Source organism: Hevea brasiliensis, chromosome 5 (assembly GCF_030052815.1).
Source record: "Hevea brasiliensis isolate MT/VB/25A 57/8 chromosome 5, ASM3005281v1, whole genome shotgun sequence".
In the NCBI taxonomy this organism is placed as follows: Eukaryota; Viridiplantae; Streptophyta; class Magnoliopsida; order Malpighiales; family Euphorbiaceae; genus Hevea; species Hevea brasiliensis.
In genome coordinates, this window is record NC_079497.1 from 108,036,807 (window position 1) to 108,061,140 (window position 24,334).

General features: G+C 28.4%; 1 protein-coding gene and 1 pseudogene across 1 annotated transcript; one reads left to right on the forward strand and one right to left on the reverse strand.

Moving 5' to 3' along the window:
* Window positions 1–4,885: 4,885 nt before the first annotated feature.
* On the forward strand, window positions 4,886–8,350 carry LOC110642977 (myosin-binding protein 7). Its single transcript, XM_021795189.2, has 4 exons — window positions 4,886–5,276; window positions 5,564–7,236; window positions 7,679–7,725; window positions 7,908–8,350. Exons 2-4 carry the CDS (start codon window positions 5,797–5,799, stop codon window positions 8,008–8,010), a joined length of 1,590 nt encoding a protein of 529 aa, XP_021650881.2. The 5' UTR covers window positions 4,886–5,276; window positions 5,564–5,796; the 3' UTR covers window positions 8,011–8,350.
* Window positions 8,351–10,293: 1,943 nt separating this feature from the next.
* Window positions 10,294–13,873, reverse strand: LOC131180147 (uncharacterized mitochondrial protein AtMg00810-like; annotated as a pseudogene).
* Window positions 13,874–24,334: the final 10,461 nt, after the last annotated feature.

The following is a 24,334-nucleotide window of genomic DNA, read 5'->3' on the forward strand; positions in this document are numbered from 1 at the left end:
TATTGCAGATCAAAAAAAAAATTATTATGATAATTAATTATATAAAATTTATGAAAGACTTAATCATAATAAAACAATTATACATATAATAATTGTATTAAATAAATTCTTAAGGTAATGTCTTTTACTTTGCTTATTTACCTTTCTAGTTTTTTTATTTTTTATAACAAAAAATATCTATAATTTGAGAAAAAAAATTTAATCGTTATATGTGTAACGGTATCATAGATCATAATGGATATCAAGTGAGTCTCATCACAATTAATAATCAAAATATATCTATCATATATATATAACAGTTGCATTGAATAAATTTTAACTGTTTGGGCCATTAAACTTGGTGGGATAGCACTTTACTTTTAAGAGTGAATTTAGAAATTTATTGAAGTTGAAAGGCATATTTGCCATTATGAAACGATGTAATTTATATTTTAAATTGAGAGACGAGTTTATAAATGGACTTTGGGCTTTTAATATATTGGATTTTAATTGTTCTTGGGCCTTGTCATCATTTTATCCTACTTTATTGCATGGGAGATTGAATCACAGTACTCAAAATAATAGAGAAATGGTTTATGGATGAACTTTGGGCTGGTAATGTATAAGACTTTCATTATTCTTGGGCTTGTGATCCTTACATCTATCATATGTTATATGCCTTTACAATATATATATATATATATATATATATATATATATATATATATATATATATATATATATATATATATATATATATATATATATATATTTTTTTATTTGATTGAATTTAAAATTTAGCATTTACACTCTCTTGAAAAGCAGGTTTTATAAGGTAACAAAATATTTTTTTAAGATTTTAAAATTATTGATTTTTATTCAGGAGAATTTGTAGGTTTTTAAAGTAAAATTTTCAAAATTTTTTATTTTTTTAATCATTAAATTGGTGAATTGAAACTATTCTCTTTAAAATTTTTAATACCTTAAAAATTTTTCATTTTTTCAAATAATGAAAAATTATAAATATGAAAATAAATGAAAATTTTACTTTATTTCCTCTTAAATAGAGTATTAAAATTTATCATTTAAATTTTTTATTTAAAAATTGATAGCTTGAATAAGAAGATGGATTTTCAATTTTAAATTTAATTTTATAATAAAAATATAGATTATTTTGAGATGATATTTTGGAACTAAAGAAAAAGGAACTTTGAAACTAAAATTGATCATATTAAATTTTATAACAATGATGATGTCACTTATCAAGAAAACTCTTATCCCATTATATAGCCTAAGTTGAAACACATATTTATAATTTTATAGCCCCATCTCATCTCTAATTTATAAATGTTTTTTAAAAATTAAAATTAATTTATCCAAGCATAATATTAAATTGTATAATTTTAATATAGGTGTAATAAGAATATTTTCGGTTTAAACAAAAAAACCGAACCGAATCAATTTAATTCGGTTCAATCGGTTTGGTTTTCAATTTTAATCGGTTCGGTTCGGTTTATAATTTTGATAATTTCGGTTAATCGGTTCGGTTCAGTTATTTTCATATAAAAATCAAAAAAATCAAACCGAACCGAAATTATTAATATATATAGGAAATTAAAGAAAATCGAACCGAATTGAATCGAACCGAACCGAAATCAAAGAAAACCGAACCGAACCTTAAGATTTTTTAGTTTTGATTTCTAATTTTTTTTGTTTTTATGTTTTTATTATTTAGATTTAATGTTAAAAATATGAAATTTTATGAATTTCGGTTTGATCGGTTTAAAACTGAACCGAACCCATATTTATCGGTTCGATTCGGTTTGATTTTCTTTCATTAATCGATTCGGTTCGGTTTTTAAAATTTTTTATTTTCGATTTTCGATTTTATCGGTTCGGAACCGAACCGACCGTTTGCACACCCCTATATATATATATATATATATATAGGCAGTATGAGTCTTAATTGTGGGACTGGCAATATTGTAATTGCCACAATTGATTTAAAAATTAACCAACTCCCATCATGATAATTAATTGGACAGGCAATAAAAGGTAATTAATCATAAATAAAACCATTTTTAAACATCTGGGGTAGAAATAATAATAATAATAATAATAATAATAATAATAATAATAATAATAATAATTACTATTATTATTATTATTATTATTATTATTATTATTATGGGAAGCTCTTATCACTTCATGATGAAATGGCCTCGCTTCTTGCGTATTTAGTACCAAATTGCAAAGCCTAATGACGAGAGAAAAATCTGCGAGCATACGATCTTCGTCTATTTCTGGCGTTTAAGTTTTGCATAATAATTAAAAAAATAATTTAATAACCTTATTTTTATAAAAATATATCAATAATTTTTACTTAATTACTTTATATATATATATATTTATTATATTTAATAGAAATAAAAAATTAAATTAAAAAAATAATTAATAATCCTTAATTTTGTAATGTGATAAATAATATTAAATAAAAAAAAATTCAAATAGGAGATAGTATGAAATTAGATTTTACCTTGAAAATTGTTGTGAATAATCAAGGACTTTCTTAAGTATGTGGTATAAAAAGTTGCATTATTCATTTGAAAATATTTTCTTTATTATTTTTCAAATTTTATGAATTCCTAGGAAAATGATTATTGGGTAATTATGGGAATAAAGTGGAGTAATGTTATATGATTCAACTCTATCTATCTCACTTCTCTCATTATATATATAATTTAATCCTAAAAATTTAAACTCTAAAATTTTAAAACATTAAGCCTGAAAATTTTAAATTAATTTTAAAAATTTAAACCCTAAATCCTAATATTCTAAATCCAAAAATTCTAAACCCTAAAAGTTTTAAGTTTTAAAATTCTAAACTTTAAATTCTAAATTCTAAATTTAAACCCTAAATCTAAACCTAAATTTGTATTTGTAAGGTTGCTTTCAACTTTCAATTGTGGCCCTTATCTTATTTTGTATAATCAAGAAGGAAAAAAGGAAAAAAAAAAGTAAAAGGCATACCCTTCAAATAATAGGACCTTGCATCCACTTTTTTCCTTCTCTTTAGTTTAAATAAGGGTACTTGAAGGCCCTCTTGAGTCTTGCCAAGGAAATTTATAAATTTAGAAGAGAGAAATATATAATAGAGAGAAAATAAGACCATTTCCATATTTTGTGACCAAAAAACTTCATGTCATGAAAGCTGGCTGGGTCATCAAGTTCACTTAATTGACATCATAAAGTAGGGTTTGCATAACTGGAAAGTAAGGCAATTGATTATATAGGGCTTAATAGGTTTACTTTTTGTATGGAATGATTAATTAATGCATTAAGTGTTTAGGGTTTAGGCAACTAAACCAGCAAAAATGATTTAATTATGAGGGTAATCTTTATCTACAGGGACAAATATTTTATTGACTCACCCTATTAATGGAATCCCTCCAAAGCAATAAAGTCCTTCGAGAAACCAACAAGAAAACATAGAGACAAGGCCAACTTTTCCGAGAAGGCATTTGGATTTCGGATGCATAGCCTCTTCCACACTTATGGCTTTTTGTGCTCACCTTCCTTCTTTGGAGGACTAACTCAAAATTACTGAGTTCAAATGAGTGATAATTTTGTCATTAGTTCCTCCAAACTGGTGAATGATTTTGTTATTTAATTGTGATAGATGTTGTGTAAATCTTACCATAATTAAAGATTAAAATCTATCTATTATACATATAATAATTGTATAAAATAATTTCTCAACAAATTGATGGTATCTTATACACCACTAATCAGATGGTTGAAGGTAACTTGAGCATTGTTGTCTTGCACGGTTAGAGGCTTTAACACAGAGCCCAACGAAAATATATGTGCACTTATCCTTCTGGTGCCACTATCGCAGCCCAAGCCGCAGGGCCTAAGAAGATCACGTAAGCAGTGAGTTGCCTCGCTGACTCGACTTCATGTCTCACAATCTCCAGACGCCTTATATATGACCTCTAATGGCCCCATCATTGAAAAGATTAATTTTTATATTTTAAAAAATAATATGATCTTATTATAAAATTAATATTTTTAAAAATGATTCTAAAGTGATAATTTTTTTTAAAATTTTACTATTTAAGATAATTAAAAAATAAAATTAATACATTTAATTTTTTATTTTGTTATTATTATATGAAATAAGAATATTTTGAGTTTTCAATAAAAAATCCCAATAATGGACTTAATTTTATTTCTTTAAAAATTACTTATTTACAAGTTAAAAATTAATTAATTAAATCATAGTAATTACTTCCTGCATTTCAAGTGAATTTTAAAATTTTTACACAATAATTAAAAAATAATTAAATAATCTTATTTTTATAAAAAATACTAATAATTAATTAAAATATTTTTTTTTTATTTTTTGGTAATTAATCTATTTTTTAAATACTTAAGAAGAAAGAATAAAATATGCAAATAGCATATTTTTTTTTAATAATAAACATTATTCTTTGTTCAAATAATATTTATACTTCTCTTGTAAGAAAAATAAAAGACATTTCCTTTTGCACAAATGACATTCATAAAGAAGATATTTAAAAATATAAAAATGTGTTAATATATTTATACATTGAAACTTAAAAATACATTTAAAATTATTATAAATACAATAAAAAGAATTTGAAGCTCATGAAAAATAATTAAGGAATAATAATATAAAAAACACTTATTTTTATGGTAAAAAATTAATTTTTTTAAATAACATTATCCTTATTAATAATAATAAACTTGGTGGGAAAGCTGTGGAATTTCTAATTTTGCTGTATATATCTTTTTTTTTTAATTTTCTTAATAAATTAAAAAAAAGAAAAAAGAAAAAAAAAACACAGCAGTTATTAGTTGTTAGACTGGGGCTCCAACTAATCACGATCTTTATCATAATCACTAATCAGCCGTTAAATCCTTGCCTTTTCTGTTGCCCCAAAAATACACTTTAAATGATAAATACACTCTCTCTTTCTAAATGGAAATCGACGCGAATAAAAATTAACTCCAAATAACAGACCATTTCAGGCGAGAAAAATGAAAAAATTCTAGGGTTTCGAAATCTCTCCCTCTCTCCCTCTCCCGTCGATTTTCCTTTCCTCCAAACGTCATTCCTGTAGTTTTTTCTTTTTCATTTTTTCCCGGGAAAGTTGGAGGAAGTTTTACAGGTCTTATGTGTCGTTTTCTCCGGGAATTTCATTTTCCCGGGAGAATATTATCTCCGAATTCGCCTTCCTCGCTAGCTTCTTCTCTGAATCAGGCTTTTACAGGTATCTTGCTAGCGTTCTTGTGATTCTGTTTGTTTGAATGGAATTCCTTTTGGAGAGATTCTCTGGGGAAAAATCTTCCTTTTAAAGCTTAGTTTTATTTATTCTTGTTTTATTTGCCTGTTTGGGGGGAATTTGAGGAAATAAATTTTAAGTTGTTCAGATGCAGTTTTATCACCTCGTGAAAAATTTCAGCTGGAAAATATTTCCTTAATGGAAACAGAACTTTCTTTCTTTTTTAATATTTTAGATTTTTAGGGTTTAATTTTGTATTCTCTCTTATTTTTTAGGTCATTTGCATGTGATTACTGATCTCAGATGAAAAGTAGCTGGTAATTAGAATTGAGGAAGGGAAGTAATTGACGTTAAAAGATCTGTAGAATCAACGGGGAGAGAGAATTTCAGAGTTCCAAAGATAAAGACCCTCCTTTTACACGTTCATTTTAGATCGTTAATTTTGTTTTCTGTAGTAATGATACTGAATTGATCTTCAATCATTGTAAAATTTAATGCTAATTGCTTTATGGATTTGGAAGTACTTTCACCTACCTCTTCACCTTCACGGTCAAGGGCTTTGGTGAAATGTTGTAATTGTGGGTGTAGTTGTTCTTTAGTATCTTCTTACTCCCCAGGTTCTTGGTTCCGGTCTGTGAAACGAAAATATAATGAGTTCGAGGAAGGAAATCGATTTTATATACCTGGATTTGATCTCTTCTCAAATCCTCGTGTGCAAATTGAGAATGAATGTACTGCACTCCGTGAAACAGTTAGTAGCCAACAGCAGGCAATACAAGATTTATACGCAGAACTGGAGGAGGAGAGAAATGCCTCTTCGACGGCTGCAAATGAGGCAATGTCGATGATATTGAGGTTGCAGAGGGAGAAGGCAGAGATCCAAATGGATGCAAGGCAATTCAAGCGTTTTGCAGAGGAGAAGATGGCTCATGACCAACAGGAGCTTTTGGCTTTTGAGGATATACTGTATAAGAGAGAACAAACCATTCAATCGCTCAGTTGTGAGGTGCAGGCTTATAAATATAGGATGATGAGTTATGGGCTTACAGAAGCAGAGGCAGAGGGGGAGAAGGGTGAGAAAAGTGGGTTCAGCCGCAATCCAAGTATGGCTGAAAATTTGGATGCTGCCCAATTTGAATTTCCTGCATACAATTATCCACCCTTAAAATGCAATTTGAATGAGAACCCAAGTGCTTTGGAGGGCGATGATGATGTTGTGGATGTTGAGAAATATGCTTTTGGTGAGACTCCTCATGCTCGGGATCATTTGAAGAATTTGGAATATAGGATCAATCAGATGGAACAAAGTCCTAGTAGCAGTCAATTAGATGGGGAGTCTTCTGGTTCTAAGAATATCCCAGAGAAGGTGATAGTGGGTCATTCTCCCAGGCAACCAAGAGACAGGATGGTTTCTGCTAATGGTTCGAGTTCATTCATGGGTATGTCAAGAGAAACAGGTCCAGATCTTGTGACAGAATCTCCTAGTTTTAGGTTCAATAATAGCTTTAAGAAAATGGATTATGTTTCACAGTCAGAAGACTACTCGAATTTGAGAAAGGTGGATAATGCATCAGATTTTGCCGATGACATGAGTGACAGAGTTTATACCATTGATTCTGTCCACAATGGGGTACCGTATAATTGTGTTGCCGATCCAAAAGCTGGAGCTGTGATTTGTGAAGATTATATATCCACTCCAAGGGAGGGATTAAATCGGCCTGATGTTAGTGATCCTGATGTCAAAAAGCTCTACATGAGGCTTCAGGCACTTGAGGCTGACAGGGAATCTATGAGGCATGCAATTATTTCAATGCGCACTGATAAAGCCCAGATGGTGCTGTTGAAAGAAATAGCTCAACATTTGTGCAAGGAGATGTCACCAGAAAGGCGAATGCCTGTGAAGAAGCCATCTCTTCTTGGAACCTTTTCCTTCTTGTCAATTTTCAAGGTAATTCTGAACACACCATGCGTATGAATAATGCATGTATTATCATCAGAACTCTGGTTTCTGTGAGGTGTTCTCCATATGAATTAATGTTTACTTATTGTATGATGATCATAAATTCTTTCTAATCTTTCCTTTTTATGTTTCTTTTCATTCAACCATGAATTTCTAGAAATAGCATTTTTTGTCTATTTCTAAGAATTTTGTAGTTTAGTGGTTTATTATTTGCATTAATCTCCTTTGCTAGATTGTGTCCAAAGCTCATTATTCATGGGATGACTGTTTATATTGCTGGAATCATAAAAAACTAACATATGTTAATGCTGAAGCTATTTTATGAACACCCCATTGTATACTTTCTCTTGCACTAGCACTAAACTACCCCGTTGTATACTTTCTCTTGCATTAGTACTAAACTCTTTCGTCTTTCATTTTGCTTGTTCAGTGGGTTGTGTCCTTCATTTTCTGGAGAAAGAAAGCTCGTCGAAGCAAGTGAGTAGATTGATGTGCACACAGTTTATTTTCTTTGATTAATATATTCGTGTTGTGACATGAGCAACGTTGTGCATTTTATATTCAATTATCCATCAGTTGATTTGCCTGAGAAAATTAGTGGCATGATTTACAGTTTTAATCAGTCTCCTGATGTCTGTTGTAAAATTTTGTAATGGCAGATATATGTGTGGGCTTTCAGCAAGCAATGTTGGTCTGCTACTGCTTCTGGACAAAGGGCCTCGCACAAGGCAGTGGAGATGTCTTACAAGTACACAAGTGTAAAACCACCAGTCAAACTTCCATATCCATTGGATGCTGATGTTCATATATGTGAGCCCATAGTGGATTTTGGTCACGTTGCCATAATTTTTCGCATTCTCTTTCTGGATTCATTGCTTGCTGCTGCAGATTTGGGTGTGCTTTGCAGTGTTATTTCATTTGGATTTCTACAGATTGAATATATCTTGCTGGTTGATCAGGGAAAGATGGATATGGTATGGGAATGCTAGCCCATTTAGTTTGTTCGAATTTAGCTTGAGGTACATGTCTCATGACAGTCCTCTTCTGTATATTTCAAATTCTTGTATGATTCCCACTCAAATATGCAATTTGGTTTTCTTTCTCCCTCGTGCAAGATGAATTCATCTTGAGGATTGGTTTCAATGCAGCGGTTGTTTCTTCTCTCCTAAGTAGTGATTATATACTTACATTTTATTTTTTGATTTCAGCGAATTTTACCGGCTGAGTAATCACATATGTAACTTCGCTATTTTACATTGTAAGCACAGATTATCCGAAGCAGACTAATTCAGGCTAATGCGCATAATTAAAAGAGCCTGAAAAGTTGGTCCATGTTAATGTATTGTCGTTGCGGTGTCGTCTTACTTTAAAGCCGATTTTAATCTCTGCTACTTGCGACTCATTCAATACTGGGGGTTGATAAGTTTGATCGACTTGTTAGTTGTTAACTATTTTGTTCGCTAGTTTGAAAGAAAAAAAAATATTTATTAAATATTTTTAAATTTTAGTCTTAATTTAATATTAAATATTTTTAAGTTTTAGTTTTAATTTAAAATTAGATATATTTTAATTATAAAAATTTTAAAATAATTTGTTTAAATAATATTTGAAAGATGTACTTTTAACAACAGTTTCAATCTTAATCTCTCTGATTTTATTTATGGTTATGCATATGTTATAAAATATATTTCGTTATTGATTTGATAATAGGAGGAAGCATACAATATGTAGTCTAGTCATAATTTTTTTTTTTTATTAACAAGGGAATAGGGAGTGAGAACTTGAATTTAATCTAATATATTTCGTTATTGATTTGATAATAGGAGGAAGCATACAATATGTAGTCTAGTCATAATTTTTTTTTTTTATTAACAAGGGAATAGGGAGTGAGAACTTGAATTTAATATAATTTTGCTAGACGAATGATATACCTTTTTCACTTAATTAAATTAGACTAGATTAGCCTAGTGACAATTGCATCATGGAAATTGTATTAGTTTAATGGTATTTTGATTTTTCTGGCCGGCCAGACTTCACCTAGAAGGCCTTTTCCAAGTTATACAAGATTGAAATGTCAGATTAAGGGGGTCTTTCCTTGTCCCAATCGGCCAAACAATGAAAGAGTGCATGAAACTTCCAATTCAAGTACTGATTGCCAATCATCTTCGCATCCGGTAAAAGTAACATTTCCTACGTATTATAAAAGAAAACAAAAATCATTTTTATATTATATTATGAGATGACCCACCAACCATTTTTATCCACAAAGTTAAGAATGACCCACCTCCTAAATTATGTAGATAGCAATCAGTTGTTTAAAATCAATACTTTCTAACTGCTTTATTGGCTTTAAAATACCAAAATTTTATGTCATTCATTTATGCCAATTTATCATTTCCCTTGTTATCAAGTGAATTGAAAACAGCATAAATATTATAATACCAATTAATATTACTATGATGAGTTAGCTCAATAAGTTGGTCTTTAAAATTATGATGCTTTAAATTTTAATTTCAATTAAAATTTAATGACTAAAAAATTTCTATTATGTTGCTTAATATGGTATTACAATATTGACATTGATGTTTATCAAGTATTTAATAAAATAATATACCTTTTTAAAAAAAATTTGTCTAATATTTAGTTGCCAAAATAATTTATACAAAAAATTGTTACCACCAATCATATTTCCCTAACAAGCAGAAATCCATCTTTTCTATAATCATATGGGCATCTCATTTCGTTGCTTATATATATATATATATATTGAGATAAAGTCGAGACGAGAAGGTGTATTGGCCCTAGCCCCTAAGCTTATCTCTGGTCTCCCAGCATTGGCAGGATATGACGTCAAGTTCAATTGCCATTTCTTATTCGTTCAACTACCCAGGATATCTGGTTCTTCTGGATTTTGGATCGGTTATAAACGATGTGTGTAAGTTTATAAGAGTTAATATGTTTTAATAAAATATAAAGGAGAATGTCTTTTTTTAGTCTGTGTTAGAAGAAAGAATACAAGTAATGGAGAAAAGGATTGTGTATTTGTCTGTGTCTCATTTACAGAGATATTACATCTATTTATACATGAAAATATGAACTAATTTGGACAAGAATAATAATTGCTATAATTATGCTACACAAATCTCCTATAATCATGCTAATTGCTGTAATTATGCTAACACCCCCCCTCAAACTCAAGGTGGTAGCACAGGTGCCAACTTGAGTTTGCTTAAGAGATCCTGAAAGCGAGCGGGAGGATGCGTTTTGGTGAATATATCAGCGGTTTGGCTGACAGAGGAGATAGGAATCAAACATATGGTGCCATGAGCAACATGATGACGTACAAAATGACAATCAATTTCGATGTGTTTGGTACGCTCATGAAATACATCATTATGAGAAATCTGTATGGCACTTCTATTATCGCAATGAAGCATTGTGGCAGAAGAATGAGTGACACCCAAATCAGTTAATAACCACCGTAACCAAAGTAATTCAAATGTAGCATCAGCAAGAGCACGATATTCAGATTCTGTGCTAGAACGTGCAACAACAATTTGCTTTTTTGCTACGCCAAGATATAAGAGAATTACCCAAGAAGAAACAATAACCAGTTGTAGAGCGACGATCTGTCAGATCACCAGCCCAATCAGCATCAGAGTAGCCAGATAATACTAGGGAGGAGGTAGCGGAAAAGTGCAAACCATGAAAAAGAGTGCCTTTGATATAACGAAGGATTCAAAGTACTGCAGAGAAATGAGTTGAGCGACATAAACTGGCTGACCAGATGAACAGCATATGAAATATCAGGTCGAGTAACTGTGAGATAAACAAGACTCCCGACAAGCTGTCGATATAAAGTAGGATCATCAAGAGGAGTGCCATCAAGAGGTGTAAGTTTGCAATTGAGCTCCAATGGGGTTGATACTGTTTTGCTATCAGTGATGCCTGCTCGAGAAAGTAAGTCGGATGCATACTTGGCTTGAGATAGATAATAGCCATCAGAATTTTGAGAAACTTCAAGACCCAAAAAATAGCTGAGAGAACCCAGGTCTTTCATTTCAAAATGTTGATTGAGATAATGTTGTAACTCTAGAATACCAGATGAATCATCTCCTGTTATTATCATATCATCAACATAAAGCAACAGAAGAACAATACCACTGTCAGTTCGGCGAGTGAATAATGTAGAATCATGTGGACTAGAGAGAAAACCAAGTTGAGCAAGAGTGGAACTAAATTTGGCAAACCAGGCCCTGGGAGATTGTTTTAATCCATATAAGGCTCGTCGAAGTTTGCAAACCTTATGAGGAGAATGATAACCAGGTGGAGGATGCATATAAACCTCTTCTATTAAATCACCATGAAGAAAAGTATTTTGGACATCCATCTGGAAAAGTTTCCATTTACGAACTGCAGCAATAGCTAAGAGACTGCGAATAGATGTTAATCGGGCCACTAGAGCAAAAGTTTCTTCATAGTCGATACCATACTCTTGAGTGTACCCTTTGGCTACTAAGCGAGCTTTGTAGCGTTCAATAGTTCCATCAGAACGGGTCTTGATTTTGTAAATCCATTTGCAACCAATAGGGGTCTTGTTTGGTGGAAGATCAACTACATCCCAAGTATGAGTTTTCTCTAAAGCCCAAGTTCGCTACCATAGCTTGTCGCCAAAGAGGGTCGATTGCCTCACGATAAGAACGAGGCTCATGAAGGGTTGCAATAGTAGAGTAACAGTGAAAATCAGAAAGATAATGAGGAGTTTCTCTTACACGGGTAGAACGACGAAGAGTAGTGCTAGGAGGAGATGCAGGCGCAGGTACTGGATCAACAACTGGTGCCGATTCAACAGGGGCAGGTGTAGTTGGGCTAATATTGAGCACATCACAATCACCTGGATTAGGACTTGGAAACAGCTCTTTGGAGGAGTCAGTGAAAAATAGAGAGTCAGTATTGACAGAGTGATGAAATTTGGAAAGAGAAGAGAACATAGTATTTTCCCAAAAGGTAATATGAAGAGAGATGCATAACTTATTAGAAACAGGATCCCAACAACGATACCCTTTGTGTTCAATGCCATAACCAAGAAAACAACATAGACGAGCATGGGGTTCTAATTTGGTATGTTCATGAGGTTGTAAAAGAACAAAAGAAACACATCCAAAAGGTTTAAGGATGGAATAGTCAGGAGGTTGTCCAAACAACTTTTCAAAAGGAGATAAATTATGAAGAACCAAGGTAGGAAGACTAATAATATAAACAGCATGAAAAGCTGCTTCTCCCCAAAATTTTTCTGAACATGAGGCAGAAAGAAGAAGAGTACGTACAGAATCAAGAATATGGCGATGCTTGCGTTCGGCTCGCCCATTCTGTTGAGAGGTGTGAGGACAAGAACGTTGAACAACGGTGCCTTGTTGACTAAGAAACTGAAGTAAAGAAGAATCCCGATATTCCATGGCATTGTCTGTTCGGAGAATTTTAATGTGTGTATTTTTCTTGTCTATTAAAAAAATAAAAATTTAAAGAGTGAGTTATTGTGCACGTGTCTTAATAAAAAAACTCAAAACGAGTTTATTCAATTAATCTTTTAAAATTTTATATTAATTATAAATAAATGTATGTACGCTTATAAAAATTAACACGTCTTAATAAAATTATCATAATTTTATCTATTTTTTATTAGAAAAACTATTCAAAATTAGCACCACTCGAACATCACAACTAAAATATCAAACCTTAAATTTTGGGTGTTTTTTAAGTGTTTATTAAATTTTTATCCATAATTTCAATATATTTTTCCAAAATTACTGTTTCTCATTTTAAAATTTTACTTATAAATTTAAATATATATATTTTTAAAATAAAACTACAATTTACCTCTTTAATATTTTCATCATTGTGTATATTTCATTTATATTATTTAATTTTGATCTCTTATATAAAAAAATTATATAATAATAAAAAAGGAAAAATATTTAAACTTAAAATATTACTAAATTAAGAGATGGGCATATCATTACGTAATGAGTGCATAATATTATTATTGAGGAGATTTCTTTTTTCCAAAAGATAAAATAATGTTTATATAAATGAAAAATCTATTGCATTTTTCTAAACCATCTCATTTGAACATAGCAAAAGGATCAGAAAAAAAAAAAAAAAAAAAAAAAAAGATGGTCCTTGAGCCAAACCGTGGGCAGCCCACACGAGGGGACTCTTAGGCCAGTTGAATTTTATGCATCTTTTATTTAACAATGAGCACAAAGGCTCTGGAATAGGAGGTCAAAAGCTTCCATTCCCAATTAATATTGTTAGAGGAAAGGATTATTTTCAAGCATGGATTTTGTCAAACATTCATTTCCCCAAATCATTGGCACTCTCAGGCCAAGGGTCTAATAAGAAATCAAGATCTCCATGTAAAACTTCTTGGAGTATCTTTTGCTCCATTTCAGCCCATAATGGAGGCACCCAACCCCACTTGACAAAACGTAAAGGATCACCCTATCAGTCCATTAAAACTTTCTCCTGGCTTGAAAGTTGATAATCCAAAATCAATTATCTGGAGAAGTGAATCCTCCTGATGATTGAGAAAGAGAAAATTCTCAGGTTTAAGGTCTCGATGCATAACTCCTGAAGAATGAAAACTCCGCACCACTACAACAATAGTCCTGATAAGATCAGCTGCCTCTTCTTTTGCATAACCGCCGCACTTTCGATAATCTCAAAGAGCACAAAACCTCTACAGAACTCCATAACAATGTACACTGCCTTAGAATCCTCATTTGATCATATCAGAAATTAGTATGAGTATGTAAGTTTTGTTTGAAAGTGATCCTTTTTTTTTTTTTCCTGCAGAAAGAAGCGCAGATTAATGAACCAAATTATTACGGTAACATCCCAAGCAAAGCGGTGGGATAAGGGTAAGGACAGCACATACTATACATATTTGGTGGTTTGAGCCCTAAAACTTACTTGGGGTTGGGTGTTAGAAAATTATGTGAAATTGATGAGCCTGCAAGTAAAAGGCGAGGTACTAGCGAACTATAATATTTAAGGATTCAGTCTTGATTTAGCAGTAGCAATTATATTCGACATAGCACAGCATCAGCATGACTTGCGATATAACATTACAACGCTAGGCCTAATGGTTTGAGGCCTGAAAGTTATATAATCAATTGGGCTGGGTGCCACAATTGTTAGGAGTGAGCATTCTTCAATTTGGTTTGATTTGAAAAACTGAATAAATTAAATTTATTAAAAATTTAAATTGAATCAAGAGAAAAATTGAATCAAATTGAAGTGAACAAATTTTTTTTGACTTGATTAATTGGTTCATGGAATGGGTTTTGGGGCTTGGTTTCAAAATTTCATAGATTCATTATAATCAAGAGATTCACAAGGCAAAATTTCAATTCTTATTTACTAAGAGATTTACCTATTTTATAAATTAAAATCTAGAAACAAAATTAACAATCAATTTCATCATCAACAACCAAATGGGAAAGAAATTGATACACAAAACACAATACCCAATCATAAAACATAAAAAAAAAAAAATTAATATACTACAATGAATATTATCAATTCAATTTAGTTCGATTTTAATTGAATCGAATTAAATTAATTAAAATATATAAATTAAAATTAGATAAAATTAAATTTTATAAAAATTAAATTAAATTTTTAAATTAATTTAATTTAATTAATTTATTAAATTTAAACCAAATAACGCTCATCCAGCTTATGCTTACAAATAGAGAATGGAGACCCAGTGGGAAATCACATTCTCTCATGAGAGCTTGAAGTGGGGGTGACTCTAAACCATAAATTTTTGCTTTTTCACAAAATGCTTAAAATAAAAGAGCATATTGAAGCTTTGCTTTTTGACAAAACGCTTAATTCTTATGTAGTTTTCAGTGATCCATTTGAATAAAGTAATTAATTAAAATAATGCAAAATTCAAATTTCTGATTCCTGGCTGGTCTATGTGTGTGGTGGACAGATAGAAGGTCATCTGCAAAAGCATATGTAGAATAATTAATAATTTATCACATGTTTAATAAATAGATATCTTCAACTTTATTCGTTTGATATATTGGAGGAAGGTGTCTTTCTCCAGACACGTTGTTCACATCTGTATCTCCAAAGAATAAGCAAGCAAAGAGAAAAGTTTTTGGAGAATATATAATCCTTATTTATGCATTAACGAAAAGGCAAAAGAATAAAGAAAATGGAATAATCATTCAATAATCAATATCAATGTGTTCAGTATTTTGGTGGTAACTATTCACTCCTCTCTCTAATATTATTTAATAAGTATTTTTAAGCCCACTTCGACTATTTCTTTTTATGAATTTAAAGGTTGATATTGGATAAGTCTATATACTATTTTTTTTAATGCATGATGCACGTTATTAATATTTTTTACTTATAATTTAATTTATTTTTTTATGTAATTTTCTCTTTTAGATATATATATATATATATACCTTTCAGAAAAAAAATATAAAAAAAATTTAATTAAAAAAATCACGTTATAAGTTGAAGTAAATTAAACTTGAGTCTTATTGCACAAAAATAAAGTGCGTAAATATAAAAACTATTAATTAGTAATTTTTTTTTTTAAAAGAAAAGCAACAACTTTATAACATTTAAAATATTTTTCATTGAAAAAGATTAAATTTTATATTTATCGATATAAATACAAATTTTTTATTTAATTCAATAGTTAATTTTTAATAATAATTTTATAATTATATTAATTAAATAGTTTTTTTAATGATAATTTTATAATTTAGTATTGTAAGTCTTTAAATATTTAAAATAATTAAAAAATAAATTAGTATAAGTAATATTTGATATTTAATGTGTTTATTAATTTGATTTTAGTAAAATAAAATTTTTAATGAAACAATAATATTTATAGAATTTATAATATAGAATTATAATAGAATTTTTATTATAAGTATAATTATTATTAAAATAATATTATATTTATTGATTATTTTTTTACTTTTTATTTAAAATTAATTCTTATATTTATCTACTTATTAATTATAATTTATCTTGCTAAATCCATTTAATCATGAATAAAATAATTAAATTTCACCATATATTATATATCTTTTTTTAGGACATATATCATATATCTTAAATTTAAATAAAATTTTCCCATTAATTATTTATATTTATCATTTATTGATTGTATTTATCCATTTATTGATTATATTTTGCATATGAAATACACTTTAATTTTAATAATAATACATAACATTATTTATCATTATTTATATTTAATAATATATTACATATAATACTATTTATTATTTTTAATTTAAAATTTTATTTATTATATTAATTGTGATTTTTTTTTTATAAAATGTCAATACTCTTATGTTAATTTAATATATTTTCGTAAAATAGTTAATTTATAAAAATAAAATATTATTTTTATGTAAAATTTATAAAATAAAAAAATATATAAATGTATAAAATTTAAATTTTTTAGGTGAGTGAACTAATTTTACTTTGCTTAAAGCAAATAAGTAATAGGCAGGTTTAATGAAACGTTTTTAAGAGAAGAGCGTCACTAGAAAAAGGCAACGGCTACACCAAACGGTGAGTAAATTTTGATTTTAACTGAAAAATTAAATTATATTAATTATTATTTTTAAAATTTTCATATTTTTAATTTGATTTAATTAATTTAGTTTAAAATTGAAATTAATCAAATTGAATCAACATAAAAAAGTTATGCTGTGTGTGTGATGTCAAAAAAAGCAAAATGTGTCATTTTAAAATTTTTTGTTTATTTATACAGGGTAAATTACAATAAGTATCCGTTTACTCACTTTTTATTTTAAGGTATGTAATTTATTTTGTGATAAAGTGATGCGTTATTATAATATTTTGTTAACAAATTACAATATTTTGTCTAACGCTATCATTTTTACTAACGTGACATTAAAATAATATTTTTAATAATAAAAAAAAATAATTCACATGCTGTTAAAATATTTCATGAAGAAAGAGATTTTATTCACTTTGGCCTTCACTTATGGAATCACTATAAAGGATTATTAACGCTGTATAAACTCCTGAATGAGTTACTGAGTTAATAATATTACTAAAAATTTGGGTAAGAGCAATAGTTTTGTCATTAAAGCAGTTAGATTGAACCGTTGATTTTATCTAGCTAATACTTCTTTCTCTCTTCTATGAGTTAACCAACGTATTTATCCATTTTGGGCAAGACTTCCATCAATATTGCTTTGAGGAGTTCGTAGCTGAAATAATTCTTTTGGCCAAGAGACTTGGCCATCAAAAAATATTGGAACTAGTAAATTTTTCGAAAGAACATGATAAATTTTTCTATAGTATTTCGAAAATAAAAGATATCAGATTCTGACTATTTCTATGAGTTAAATAATTTGCTTAGTTTATTAAGAGTATAAAATTTTAATGTACCACTTTATCACAAAATAAATCGATTTTGAAGTAAAAATAAATGAAACTATATGGCAATTTTTTATAATTTTTACTTTTTTTATTTCACGTCAGTAAATTTCTTTTACATATTAGTAAATTTATCTTCTACATCAGCAGTTTTCTATTTTACATTAATACCTTTTGATAAAGAAAAGACGAAAAGTTGTTATTTATTAATGATATAAAACTTCAAAGTACCACTTTATTTAAAATGAAAATAAGTAGAACAATTTAATACTTTTTTATAATTTTTTCATCTATATAATATAGAAGGAAAATAAGTTCAAACAAATCTCTCAACTTCTTTTTTTAAAGTCTCAATAAGCTCACTTTGAGCTTTTGTCAAAAAAGTCAAACTTTTTATTTAATATTATTCCAACCTCTAACAATTGATATACGTAGAAAAACAAAGAATAAGAAAAAATAAAAAAGGAAAGAAATTTTCTAAAAGTGATGAAGAGGGGAGTAATCTTTTTAAAGTATTCATTGCATTTAGGTAATGAAATAAGTGATCTATTGCGAATTGTGCTATTTTTGGAATCAGCTGCTCAAGCTCTCAAGATGCTCTCCACACTTCGATGTCACAAAGCCTGCGATTTTGTTTTTGGGCTCAAAATGAGTAGTCAATTGTTTCTTAGGACTTTCAAAGTAGTTCCTGCTGTCCACAAACTTTCCAAAAGGGAATATGGGTAATTTTTATGCTCTATTCTTAATTTTATTTTGTATTTTACTTTATTTTTTAATTTTAATTTATTATTAAAAGAATTTTAAATTTTAATTTATTTCAGAAAAATTCTCTAACATACTATAACAAGTTTTCATTTAAAAAAAATTTATTGAAATTATCCTTTTATCTCATTTTTCTTCTTACTAAAAAAATTGATCATTTCTGCTATCATCTAAATCTATTTTTAATATCAATGTCATCTTAATAATATACTTTCTATAAAAATGAGGATTTATGCTTTATTAGAAAGTTTTAAAACTATATTTATAAAAGTTACACCGTAATTTAGAGAAATTTTTTAATTTATAAACTTATTATTAAAGATTAAAGAAATTATTTATGAAATAAAATTGAAATTTAAAAAATTTTAATAATAAATTAAAGTTATAGAATTGAAATAAAATACAAGATAAAATTTAATGGCGAGCTATAAAAATTACCCAAGGAAATAGCAACAAGCATGAACCATGGAATGAGTGAATGGTTTCCTTTGGAATTAAGTTTGCGAAGCAATTAGAACCTAACTTAGGCAATGAATTCAGTAAGTTTCGCAATTTGAAGCTTCAAATCTAATGAGCTGACATTCATTGATATCTCAAATGTTATTTATCCGATTAGAGTTGATTTGAAAGAACATAATAATGCGATTTAGAATTGGTGGCACTTTAAAAAGTTGAGTATGGAAAACTGAAGTTGACTTGCTTGGGTTCATTAATGATGGCAAGATTGTACCAATTTGACAACAAAGTGGCTTCAGCTCATGGGTTAGTGTCATTATTTGTCATGGCTCAAATTCGTCGATTTGATTGGCATTAAGCTTGGGTTAGCAAAATATCTCGAAATTTATGCGACTCATTATTCTCAAATTTATAATTAGATTTAAACTCAAAGTCTAACATGTAAAATAAAATATTATAATTTAATTTAAACAATTCAACTTAATCTAATGTATAACACGATAATTTAAAAGTTTAGCTTAATCTTATATTTAATATATTTAATTTATGTAAAATTATTTATTTCTATCAATTTATATACTGTATACATAAATACTTGTGTCATAATGAAATTTTAAGAATAAAATAAACAAATAATTATATATATGTATAAAGCATAAAGATTTTCACTCAATGCTATCACGTGACATTCTAACAAGAGAACTTATCATGTAGACATATATTATAATTTTTTTTGATATTTTTATAGTATAATTAATAAATAATTAATAGTATTACTTTGATTAATATTAATTATGTTATATTATTTTATTATTATTTATAAATTTTTTAAATATATATATATATACACCAAGCAGTTTCAATAAATTCTTTTCATTTTTTTATTAATTAATTATACAATTTTTTTAAATTATGATTAAGTTATTGATTCATTAATTATGTATGTATAAGTTATAAATTATTTAATTATTATAATTAGAGAATTAATAATTTTAGATAATGAAAAAATATTAATTACTAAATAGAATTATCATTCATTATGAGATTTCTTAATTTTTATTTTGAAAATGTCATGATAGTAAAATTAATACTAACGTTTACTTTAAAGAAAAATCAAAACTATTCAATATAATATTTTAAATTATAACCAAATATCAGAAAATATTTAAATTTTTATGAGAAATTGATAATTGAATTTTCTTTTAAACATGTATAATTATAAAAGATAATGACTATTCATTAATTTTTAATTTTTTTTGATAAAAAAAAGTCAATATTAATTTTTTACGTATTTTCTAAATAGTTATAATATATAATTATTAAATAAAATTATCATACATTATCATATTTCCTAATTTTTAATTTGAAAACACTAATGATAGTAAAATTATGACTTATGTTTACTTTGAAGAAAAATCAATACTTAAAATTTTTTTCTCTCTTTTATATATTTAATAAATTTTAATTTAATATAATATTATTTTATTTTTTATTTTTATTATTTTAAAATAATTTAATAATAATTATTATTATCATTATTATTATTATAAACAAAGAATAACTTATGGCCATTAAAAAAAATTTTGACCATTAAGACTATTGACTTGAGAGTAACTGCCAGTTTATTTGGCCAAAATTTATTGGTAATGTTTTAGAGTTTTAATATTTTAAACGGTAACATTAAAATTCTTTTAATTAATGAATAATATTTTTTCTAATTAATAATAATTTAATAGCTTAATTAAATTTGATATGAAATTTCTTTTTTTTTTTTTTATATATACATATATATATATATATATATACACACACATATATACTATTGTGCATAGTATGAGTATTTCACTAGTATATATATAAAGCAAAAAGATATTTTTTGTTTCTCAATCTCATCTCAAAAGAAGATAATAATTATTGCACAAAAATAAAGTGTGTAAATACAAAAACTATTAATTAGTAATTTAAAAAAAAAAGCAACAACTTTATAACATTTAAAATATTTTTCATTGAAAAAGATTAAATTTTATATTTATCGATGTAAATACAAATTTTTTATTTAATTCAATAGTTAATTTTTAATAGTAATTTTATAATTATATTAATTAAATAGTTTTTTTAATAATAATTTTATAATTTAGTATTATAAGTTTTTAAATATTTAAAATAATTAAAAAAATAAATTAGTATAAGTAATATTTGATATTTAATGTGTTTATTAATTTGATTTTAGTAAAATAAAATTTTTAATGAATCAATAATATTTGTAGAATTTATAATATAGAATTATAATATAATTTTTATTATAAGTATAATTATTATTAAAACAATATTATATTTTAATTCATATTAAGTATAATAATATTAAAAATTGAAATTATTTATAGATTTAGTAATAGATGAGTTAACGCTAGAAATTATTAGCGACAAACTGAATAGCTTGTTTCTAAAATTATTTATATGATTTATAATTATATTAATTAAAGATATTCTTGATAGCTATCCAGTGTTCCAAACCTGGATTGGATTGAAACCTGCTAGTCAAACTAACAGCATATGCAATATCCGGCCTAGTACACATCGTTGCATACATCAAACTTCTAATAGCCAAAGCATATGGAATCCTGACCATTTTATCTCTTTCTTCTGGTGTCTTTAGAGAAATCTCTTTAGAAAGGTGGATGCCATGTCTCACCGGTAACAATCATCTCTTAAAATCAAACATGTTAAACCCCTTTAACACCTTTTCCAAGTATAGACTTTGGGATAAACCAATTATTCTTTTTGCACCATCTCTATAGGTGCAAATTCCAAGAATGTAGGTTGCCTCCCCTAAGTCTTTTATAGAGAATGTATTTGACAACCATACTTTTACAGTTGTCAACATACCTGTGTCATTACCTATCAACAGAATATCATCCACATATAAGACGAGGAAAGTGATAGCACTATCACTAACCTTCTTATATACACATGGTTCATTCACATTTTTATAAAACCAAATGACTTAATGGCTTCATCAAAATGGATGTTCCAACTCCTCGAAGCTTGTTTCAACCCATAAATGGATCGCTTTAGCTTGCACACCTTGGAACTATCTTGGGATTCAAAATCCCTAGGCTGTTCCATGAAAATGTTTTCATCAATGTATCCATTGAGAAAAGTTTTTTTGACATCCATCTGCCAAATCTCATAATCATAGTATGCAGCTATTGCTAATAGAATCCTAATTGATTTAAGCATGGCAACAGGTGAGAAAGTCTCCTCATAGTCGATTCCTTGCCTTTGGCGAAACCCTTTAGCTACTAGCCTTGCTTTATAGGTCTCTACCTTTTCATCAGAATCAATTTTCTTCTTGAAAATCCATTTATTCCCTATAAGTACAATACCATCATGTGGGTTAACAAGGTCCCAAACTTGGTTCTTATGTATGGAATCAATTTCGGATTTCATAGCTTTAATCCATTTTGAAGAATCTATATATGATATAGCTTCTTTATAGGTAAGAGGATCATCTCCATGTTCTACTTCTTTATGAGTAAACAACTCTTGTTCATCTTCATGAAGAAAACCATATCTCACTGGTGGGTGAGATTTCCTGGCTGATCTACGAGGAATTACTATAGATGTTTCATCAATAGGTGTAGGTTGACTAGATGGATCTATATCCATTTGATTTGTTGGTTGGTCAGAATTCTCCAATTCTAATTCTATTTGCCTTCCTTTGCCATCTTCTTGAATAAACTGTTGTTCAAGAAATATGACATATCTGCTTACTACAACCTTTTGTGATGTAGGCAAATAAAAATAATATCCAAAACTTTCTTTTGGATATCCAACAAATCGACCTTTTTCTGATCTAATTTCCAATTTATCAGTGTTCAGCTTTTTAATGCAAGCTGGACAACCCTAAATTTTAACATGCTTAAGACTCGATTTTCTTCTATGCCATATCTCATAAGGTGTGGAAGAAACTAATTTTGATGGAATCCTATTCAGAATATGCAAAACTGATTCTAATGCAAATCCCCAAAAGGAGATTGGCATATCAGTATAGCTCATCATACTGCGTATAATATCTAATAGGGTACGATTTCTTCTTTCAGATACACCATTCAGTTGTGGCGTTCCTGGAGGAGTCAGTTGGGAGACAATGCCATGATTTTTCAAGTATTCATCAAATTCAGTACTTAAGCATTCACCTCCACGATCTGATCGAAGAGTCTTAATACTTTTTCCAATTTGATTTTCTACTTCACATTTAAATTCTTTGAATTTTTCAAAGGATTCATGTTTGTATTTCATCAAATACAAATACCCAAATCTTGATTTATCATCAGTAAAGGTAATAAAGTAATGAAAACTGCCTCTAGCCATTTCCTTAAATGGACCACATACATCACTATATATCAATTCCAAAATATTTTCAGCTCTTAGCCCTTGGCCAACAAAAGGTGATCTGGTCATTTTGCCTTGAAGGCAGGATTCACAAGTTAGAGTAGGTTCAGAACTTAATAAGGATAAAATCCCCATTTTCTCCAGCTTTGCAATCCTATCTTCTGCAACATGACCTAATCTTAAGTGCCAAATATATTTTGAACTTGAGTTGATTTTCATCATGACATTACATTCATTTAGATTGCTTGCATTATATTTGTATTTAACATTATTATCTAAATAATAAAGTCCATCATGCATATAGCCCGAGCTAACATATTTATTTCCAAAATAAATATTGCAAACATCATTTGTGAACTGAAATTCATAACCATTTATAGTCAAACTAGATATATAAATGATGTTCTTAAAAGCATCAGGTACATGCAAAATATTATTTAAATACAAAATATGTTCACACATGTATAAAGATTTAGATCCTATGGCTAAAACTTTAACAGTTGAGCCATTGCCAACGCGGAGTCTAATATCTCGTAACTGTAAGCTGCTACTATTTGCTAGTTCCTGCATATCATAAGTAATGTGAGAACTAGCATCAGTATCTAAAACCCAAGCCATAGATGAACTATGAGTATTATCAGAATCTAAATAACAAGACACAGACATGCCTTCTGAAGGTCTATCCTTCTTGTCCTTCAGAGAAGCAAGATACTATGGGCAATTCCTTTTTCAGTACCCATCCTTCTAGCAGTGAAAACACTTTCCCTTGCCTTTGCCAGCTTCAGTCTTGCCCTTCTGTTTGGCTATCTTCTTGGAAGGTCCAGGAATTTGAGGTTTCTTATTCTTATTGCCCTTCTTCTTTTTGGACTTTCCAGCAGAAGAAGAAGATAAATCAAAGCCACCTCTTTTCCTTTATTGTCCGGCATATTCTTTTGGGCAATAACCAGTATGTTAAGCAAACCAACCAAAGTATACTCTTGCTTTGTCGTATGGAAATTTGTCACAAAATTCTCAAATG